General features: G+C 34.8%; 1 protein-coding gene across 2 annotated transcripts; it reads right to left on the reverse strand.

Annotated features, from left to right (window-relative positions):
- Nucleotides 1-1401: 1401 nt before the first annotated feature.
- On the reverse strand, nucleotides 1402-9143 carry LOC119983890 (putative recombination initiation defects 3). 2 transcript variants are annotated; one of them, XR_005464774.1, is made up of 13 exons: nucleotides 8832-9143; nucleotides 7652-7802; nucleotides 6192-6345; nucleotides 5885-6019; nucleotides 5282-5334; nucleotides 5000-5194; nucleotides 4680-4730; nucleotides 4534-4583; nucleotides 3764-3917; nucleotides 3327-3408; nucleotides 2729-2840; nucleotides 2105-2174; nucleotides 1402-1696 (listed from the first exon to the last, which is right to left on the reverse strand). XR_005464774.1 is itself a non-coding variant. In XM_038827628.1 (12 exons), the coding sequence occupies exons 1-11, from the start codon at nucleotides 8894-8896 to the stop codon at nucleotides 2731-2733; spliced, it is 1200 nt and encodes a 399-aa protein (XP_038683556.1). In that variant the 5' UTR covers nucleotides 8897-9143; the 3' UTR covers nucleotides 1848-2174; nucleotides 2729-2730. The 2 variants fall into 2 exon arrangements, 1 of the variants encoding a protein (XP_038683556.1); XM_038827628.1 differs by lacking the exon at nucleotides 1402-1696 and having other exon boundaries at nucleotides 1848-2174.
- Between the last annotated feature and the right edge of the window lie 251 nt (nucleotides 9144-9394).

Below are 9394 nucleotides of genomic sequence, written 5' to 3' on the forward strand. Positions count from 1 at the left end.
ATGAAGGTTTGAGATACACATGGAGGACCACAGCAAGGCATTCATTTTCATGGACATGCAAATGAAGACAATGCGTGCCAAACACTAAAGAAATATAGGGATCCCAACAGTTGGTATTCAAGTTATCTCAACTGTAGAATTATACGCACATGATTTCATGTGCATCGTGTGATGCATGTGAAGTTCACGAATTCACTTGGATCATGTGCGTTCAATTCAGCAATCGAGATAATTGGAATACCAACTACTAACATCTTTATCATTTTTGGAGTGCAAAATTACTATCATTGTATCCAAAGCCACCAAAACAAATAAATAAAATTTAATTTAACTTTCCCTAGCAAATGACGGTAGATAGGATTGGTTGTTTTGATTAAGAGGATTACTTAGACCCCATAATGCATTATTATTATTATTATTATTATTATTATTATATATAAGTTAGGTCACACATGATGTAAACATAAATTTGGTATATATTCTTAGTTTGTTGAAGATCCATAATCAAATTAGGTCTAATATTCAATCTATAGAACCAAATATTTGTCCATAGCTTGGTGGTTATCATATAATGACTTGATGTCATCTATTTGACCCATTCTACACCAACCCAAAAACAAACTACATACTCATTAACTAATCCATTCATGATGCTTGAGATTGTAGTTGAAGGAGGTTCTAATTACTACATATTAACTAATCCTGAATGATGCTTGAGATTGTGGTTGAAGGAGGTTCTAATTACATATTTTTGTTTGAAGCATAAGTGTAAATCGTCATGAAAGTCAAACAAAAACTAAGGATCCATTTGTTCCAAGGAAAATCAAGCTCGAGGGTGTTGCTTCTACCGACGCATGTTAAATTGTCATTCAATCCAATAAATTAACATATGGGTTAAGAATATTTTAATTGTTTAAGCCATTCCAAAAGGCAATAAGGCATGCAGGTAGATTGATTTCTTCAATATTAGGGCTTTGGATATTCTTATTCCAACCAGTGTCTTTAAACTTTGGATGCTTCATCTTTTTCGAGACAAAAGACTTTAAAACCATACCCAAAATTGAAAGCAAGGAATAAAAGCTTCATATGGTGCATTACACTCAAGAATTAAAAGGATTGAAGTAATTATATAAGTTTGTGATAAATTACTTTAATATTGCAATTCATTATGGGCAGACCAACTTAGGAGACGTAGTGGAATCATGAAGGGCATTGAATGATACAACAATTTGCTTTCCCCATGATAGAAGAAAAATTTAAAAAGTCCCACAATTCAGCATGCTTTAATTTGCTGCCGTTGGATGCTTTTTCCTTCACATCAATGAAAATATGAGTTGTAAATCATTGAAATTGGAGTTTGGAGTTTGGAGACCCTCTTTGTGTCTTAATCCCACAATAAGACAAGTTTGCTCTCAAATCATTGTTCACTAAGCAAATATTATATAACAATTATAATGATAAACAAGGAGTTTTTCAATTGGTTATTGGAGTTGTCCCTGTGAGGAGCACTTTGAAAAATCAGAAGCCTTTACAATGAAAAGGGTAGTGCTTAGAGGGCCCCCATATCTTTGTATATGATTCCTTGCTTCAATTTCTAAGCTCACAATAGTGGATTGTAATCCAAGGAAAGAACATGTCCGTTGTAATGATGGTCAGGTGGCAGGCATGTGTTGGCTTTGCAGTTGCAGATGATGAACTAGACCAAGAAAGATCATGTCAAAGAAAAAAAATGTGATGTGCACTCTTAAGTCTAAGCCCATTGATTAAGCAGAATTGGACTCGTGGGCTTTCAGCGGCCCAATTAGAGAATGGGCCCATATAAGTTTGTCTATCTCCTAATCAAGGGGGAACAGAAAACCTGATGACTTATTTATGAGTAATATTCAAGCGCACAAATTTTGAGGGTGACCTGCCAAATACAAGCACCACCCTTCACACACACACACACTATTCGATCTGCTGGAACACATCAAAAAGTTGTTTGGACATCCATATATCAGCGAAGTTCAGTGATACCAGTTCGCCCGAGAGGGAAAAGGACGAATCTAAGATTTGAGAATCTCTATGATAGGCAGAAGGGGTAGGGAAAATTATTGTTACTCACCATTGTTAATAATGCAACACAGACAGACTGTGACAAAGAACTCGATCCGTTGAAGACGCTTGTCTTTCGTCTGCACAAGAAACAGCACCACAATATCAAATGCATTCCCATGCAATGTGTTTGCAGAGGAGGCGGTTTATTTCCAATTTCAGGAAACTGAGGGAATTCGCTCAGATGTGGGGCAAATTACTCTTTCTGCCAGATGCCAAATTTAAAAGGCTAATTTTAAAGAAATAAGAAACACATTAACACAATCAGGAGTTACAATTTAGTAACTGATGAACACCACAACTATATCATGACTTGTTCTAATTCATCAAAATGGACTCTATTTTCCAGATTTTCTTTCATCACGAATAAAATGTACCATGATGGATGGACAAAGGTTATGAATCGAAGTTTACAACAGTTGTAACCTATTGCATCCTAGAATACATGATGAGGTATGTTTTTACAGCAAAGATTATATTCAGGGACCACTAGACACAGTAAGAAATCCAAGAAATCTCTTCTATTGCAGAGAAAACGAGAAAAAATAATTTGATCTGAAAGTATCTTTAAGCTATACAAATTTTGCATAGTATGAAGTACAAAACAAAGAAAATATAAGAAGCACAAGTTTACCTTCAATTAATAATTATGGGATTACAGTACTTTCTCCTTTGCCTTCTTGCTCTTCTCAAAATCCTTTCAGTCTCTCGCTTTGTTTTTTCCTCATTCAGATATTCTTCGATATCTTCCTCAAGAAATAAGTAGCTTTTAGAGAAATGATTGTAAATCATGGAATGGTTAACTTTACATCCATTTGCACTGAAGGTAAAAAAAAATGGTAATTTCTTCTCTCTTCCATGATTGATATCATATTCAAATAATTGTTGCTATTTTATAGCAATGCTTCTAATGGCAACAAGGAGAATGCAGTAGTTTTCTTAAAACAACCCTACATTGAAGCCATTAAAACTTATCCCCTTTTTCGAACAAGAATAACCTAGAGTGCAATTTCATCTCCCCATATTCAGATTGCTGGCCCGCAGGCTCATCCAACTAGATAAAAACTTAGAAATATTCTTTTTCCATTCAAAGAATAGAAATGTTGATAATATTGAACTAAATGTCAGGTAAATCATTAGAGACTGTCTCTCTACCTGCAACAGAAACTATTCTAAAAATTACGTATGGGCATTAATGAGCAATGATAATAAAAAGCACAAGTTTACAATACCTGCTTTCTTCTCATCAAGCAAACATGAAAAACCCCCATCAACATCCTCATCCGAATCGATGATAACTCTACATTCTCTTTCCTGCATTATGGATCGCCTTTTGAATGAGCTGTGAGAAAACTATTATGCATGCTCTCCAAATGAGCAGTAGAAAATTTTGGATGAAATGGCAAAGGTCAAATTTCACTGATCAAATGCATTTTTAAGCAACGTAATAAGTTGCAAACTCTATTTTATATTGTACATCTTAGATATACCTAGATGGACAAATTCTGAAGAATAAAGAGTGAATCAAACAATGAACAGAAGGTGCTAAAAAAAAATCTTATAAAATTTGAACTATCTCTGAAATTAAAAAATGAAAAAAAAAATATAATAGAAAGAGTGGAAACTATGAAAGTGAAATCTCACATAAACTATAGAAACTACGAACTACCTGTTTGATGAGAGAAGCATCCTTCCTTTTGTGCTCATCATGTGATGCCTTCTCCTTGACAGTAGCTTTTCCTGACTTTACTGATTTCCAACCTCCCGTTTCTATTTTTGGAGCTTGATTTTCATGCGCACAAACTTTTTGAGGCACAGGTGAACTGGAATCAAGAAAAAAATTGCTAAATATTTTTCTCGAAAGACACACCAATAAGGGAATCAACATACATATATGCTCTCATGGACAACAAAGTTGAGGCAAAGGCTGTCACTCCATGGTACTAATAAAGTTTACCTATTTATGAAGATAATTTGTCCCACAACAGACAAATCTTTGTAGCACGTAAAAGTAAAAGACTCAGACAAGCCTCTTCATTTCAATTAGTACTACCAGAAGAACTGAAGTAAGGGCCACAGTACAACACTTGTAGCATCTTACTATGTGGTAGTTATACAACAGGAATAGTAACTATCACTCAACATATTGCAATCAAATTTGGATATTAATGCTCCACTCTCATCTATACTGCTCCATCAAGAGCCACATATACTAAAAACCGCTATGCTTAGTCTTTTCATACATCCCATGAAGCTTCTCACCAACTAGAAAATCAAAAACATTAAAAGGAAGAAAAAAGGAAGAAAAGAAATATTAAAAGAAAATTTTCAAAATTCTATGGAAGTAGCATAAAAGTGTCTACGAGATTGTGGGAGTAAATGAAACCTAAGTTACCAAAATCAAAGAACAATGGTAATGAAATGGTCAATTCTACATACTTTCTGAGGGACTGTAGCTTTCTTGATGGAGTGATACAGGAGGCAGTATCCTGAAAATCACATATGTTCGATAATTCTGAAAAACATAAGTCTACAATACATAAGTACATAACTGCTAGGGAAATCCATTGAGAAGAAGCCGGCACCTTTGGTGGAAGAACATTTAAGGCAGGATTCTTCAGGCTGCATGCTACTGCCTGCAAGTAGTTAAATAATGAACAAAAAGGGCTTCTAATAAGATTATTAGCACGGAAGAAACAAAGCAGAAAGTTCAGTTTAGTCACTGCAAACAACTGGCTGTAGGGAAGAAGTAACTACTGCTTGTGATTGAGAAAGAAACACGGTTGAATTTAGCACTCTTTCACCCCAAAAAAAATACATCAGGAATACAAAGTGAAATATGTTTTAAGTTTAGATGCTTGCATATTGTCAGGCTTCTGCCATGTCCATTTAACATTGTACATGCCTGCATTTCTTTGTTGAAGGAGTTGCAGAGCTGGGTTTGTAATTTTAAATGAGAAGCTTCTATTTGCTCTGGAAAAGCCGAAAGCAGCAAGGAAATTTGCTGTAACTTGTCCTGACAGACATCCTTGCTCAGTTTATCAGATACAGATTTGAATCCCCCTTGAAGGCTAGCTTTAACATCTTCTTGTCCTTTTTTCTGGTATATCATAAGTCAACTTGTGTTATGAAGTTTCAAGTTCATTAACACTTTCAAGAATTACATAGCTCTGCATGGGGATATTACCATTAGCTGCAAGGAGGTGTCATGAATGAGCAGCTTCTGCCGAATACTTTCCACTGATTGAAAATTGAGATACAAACAAATCATTCAAATACAGTTTTCTAAAGTTCTGTCTTGCATACAAACATCACATGAGACATTCCCTTTTAACCAGTTTTCATTTTAGCTCCTTTCTTACCAAGGAGAACATTAAAAAACTAGAGAGAGAGAGAGAGAGAGAGAGAGAGAGAGAGAGCAGCTAATCTGTTGGGCATGACAAGATGGGGCCTCTTATTAGTTTCTAGTTTTAAAATGTTAACTGAACTATCATCTCAAATTCCAGAAAGTGTGCAGCTGCTCTATTTCTAAAAAATTATTCCATATTCGTATATCAGAGTAAGGTCACAGGTTTAATTCCTGGAAAGAGCCTATCCACATATTATGTGGGGTAAGGTCTGCGTACATCTTATCTATCCCAACCCCCACCCACTGCAGGAGCCTTGTGGACTTGTGGACGGATGTTGTTTACCTTTTTTTATTCGTATATCAAAGTATTAGAAAAGGTTAAACCACATATTTTTCTCTTCATCTCCTATTTTCCAATGTATAAGGAATCTGATTACTCACTCTCCAACAATACTTCTTTTGTTCCCTTATTTACTTGCATGATGTCACCCTGAACAGAATCCAAGATCATTCCAAACCTGTGTATTGAAGTTTCTATCATTCCAATCCGATGTTCAAGTTCTTCACTTATTTGACCTGTAGAGGAGAATTGGAATAAAGAACTCAATGTAGGACTTGTTTGTGCATGCAAAAACAAGCACTTAAAAGACATTTAGATGTTTCCCTAGAGTAGGAGAAATGAAGCAATTTTTATTTTAACCCCTATTTGGAAGCAACTGATGCATTCATGACTAAGGAGTAAGCTTACATTTATTATCTTGAACAGAAGCAGGATTCCATTTACGTATCAGGTTGTTGGAAGATCTCAAGCTAGGCATTTGACTCTCTTCTCGTGCATAGTTTACCGGGACCAAGCAAGACATCTTCTTCCCTGAGTTCTCTCGATCTTGAGAACCAAATCTCTGCAAGGATAATACATGAATGAAATCAAGGGAAACCATGATATAGATAGCATGACATATTATGTGCAATAAGAATTGACTGTCTCAGATAATTCAAAGTTCACATTTATCAATTCCATTACAGATCATAATTATAAAATTGGAAAAACTATATGTTTTCTTGTGCATGTGTGTAGTTATGTATGCAGGCACCCCAAGAGACATAGAGAGATAAAGAGACCAATGGTACATACAGAAATTGAGAAATTCTCCTTTCAGGCTCTCACATCAGAATATAATTATAAGTTTTTTAAATTCTGGAAAATATAAAGTCGTGCTTCATTATATAGCTTCAGAGTATGGTAAATATAAAGACACTTAGTGATGACAGAAAAGGGAAAAAAGGGTGAAATATGTATCATACTTAATACAGACAACATTCAAAACCTAAACTTAATCAAAATCTCAACAAGGCCCAAAACGGTGAAAGGAACAAGTGTGGAGCATTTCTAAGAGCTGACAAACAAAAGTTATCCTCTTCCACATATAGCTTATACCGGACTTGACTGCTGACCGCCTTTATCATTTACTTCAAACAATATTTAAATCGGGAAAAAAAAAAAGTAAAGAAAATCGACTGATTCTGACACTCTGTGTTTTTGGTTGTTTATGCAAATAAAGTTGATGCCTTAACCAAGGATTGAGAGGAACTCCAAGAAGATTGAAATGAACTTAAAACAAGTTGTCTGTGCCATGGGATGGAGCAATCATTTTAATTTCACCAATAATGGTAGTTTTCAGAGAGGCTGGCATCAAAAAGAGTTCAGACCATTTAGCCAGGTGCAAATTAAGAGAACATTAAAAGAAATTCACATTATGCTAACAAAATAAGATGAAATTTTCTGATGAATAGAAAAAGAGTATTGCAAGATCAAAGCGCTTTAGTCCCTAAATCCACAGCTTATTCTTATCAAATTCACTTCAAAAATTTAAGTAGTACTTTCAAACTAAACCATGTATAGGAAATGGGAATGAACAATGGATCCGCACAAACTTTCTCTTCAACCACTGCATAAGTCAATATAACAACAATATCATTGACTAACTGAAAAGTTTAATACCAAGTTCAGTTCTGAAAAGAAATGGTTAGCAGCGATTGGTACAGGTATGGATACTCAACTAAAGTTTTTTTATTCTGAAAACAGATCAATGAATGATAGAAAAATGAAATCCAAATTTGAAATTTTGAATCTAATTTCCATTTTGGCTCCCCCTCACTCCATTTTCCTATTGGACTCCTCAAATTTCAAAGAGAATGTGACTCCACCTGATCAAGTGTCACAGTGTCATCAAGCGAGTTTTGAGATAGTTGAGAGAACATGCCATGCTGAGATGATAGTCCCCGTGAAAATGATTGCTGTGATGATTGGGAACGAAGCTGTGATGCTTGTGGTCCAGTTGGTATAGCATTAGGTTTCCTTCAAAGTAAAAGGTGTATGTCAAGGGGAAAAAAAAGCAAAAAAAATATCTGTAAAAGAATTATAAGAAATACAATGTTTACAAACTAAAATTTTGAACTCGATATCTCCTTTTATCTTGTATTTTCTGCAAGAAGCTTGCTGCACTAGAATTTTTAACTTTCTGCTTCTGAGGTCCCACGCAAAATGAATTCAAAATGCAAAGCCTAAGTTATTCTCCTCTCATAGAGGAAGCAAACTGGAGCCTATGTGATTAAACTGAAAGAATTTTATCCATTTAAGCATGCACAAGTGAAGAACAAGTTAGAACTTAGAAGATAGAAGATAGAAAAACAGGTGAAGATCGAGAAAGAAAAGAGAAAGAAAGGAGGAAAGAAAAGGGAAATTTTCTTCTCTATCATTTTATTAGTAATCAAACTCAAATCAAGGCGCATCGTAAATTCTAAATCAACCAAGGCAATTTGACTCCTCTAATGAAAATCCTTGGTTTACAAAATCACAAGTTCCTGAATGAGTCTCAGTGATTAAAAGTGTTTGAAGTCTTTAGGATCACCACAGCGTTAAAAACAGATCTGAAGACAAATCAAACAGATAACATGCCAGCAAAAGCAATTTTCATTTCCTGTTTGATCGCACTTTTCAGGTACACAGTAATAAAGAAACAACAGCCGTTCCAAATTTCTCTCCATAAAATGAAAACAAACGTAACAACCGAACATGAGCAATAGCTCTGAATCAAGGTAAATAGAATTTGAATTTTTTTCTGCAAGAACTGATATCTAAAATGAAGAACGTTGAATATATCTACTCCTCCTACAATAATCTAGGCAAACAAACAGATCTTCTTTGATAGTCAAATGCATACGTCCAATAAAATCGTAACAAAAACAACTGAAACAAAAATCGAATTGAACTTTCACCTCTTCTTCTAGTTCATGGAGCTTACCGGCAAAAAATATTGATTTCATCTAGTTCACCAGAATTTTCTATGGAAAACAAAAACAGAGCAAGAAATGAAGAGAATCAAACCTCGATTGAGGAGGAAAGACCGAGATGGAGCTGAGATCGCAGGCTTTGTTGAGCTTCATCTTCATTTGAACAAAACCGAACGGTTTCTATTCCTAGAAAGGCGAAGCAAATCCCTAATCGATAGATCGAAACGTTGGATTAGGTCACTCTACGAGTTCGCTCGGTGATTTGGAATGGTGGATCTGAGTTTTGCGAAATTTTCAAAATTAAAGAAGTAAGTTGTGAGAGTGAATGAGGAACCAGTGAATCGCCATCGCTGTATACAAATTGAAAGGCATGGCGGGAAGGGGGTTTGCCAAGTTCTCAAGTTTGGGTCGGGTTGTTCACATTGGCTTTATTTCGTTTATTTAAAAAAAATAATTAAAATGAGCTAATTTAGATGCTGTTTAGTATCACTTTTGTTTTTGGTTTTATGTTTTTGTTTTCAAAAAATAAAAAACTAGATAAAAAGTAGTGTTTGTTTGTATTTTTTGTTTTGATTTGTAAAAAAAATCTACAATAGGTTTTCAAAATTTTTAAAAAAGAAAAAATATTTTCAAAAGTTTTCAAAACACGACATACAT

Source organism: Tripterygium wilfordii, chromosome 18 (genome assembly GCF_013401445.1).
Source record: "Tripterygium wilfordii isolate XIE 37 chromosome 18, ASM1340144v1, whole genome shotgun sequence".
NCBI lineage: Eukaryota > Viridiplantae > Streptophyta > Magnoliopsida > Celastrales > Celastraceae > Tripterygium > Tripterygium wilfordii.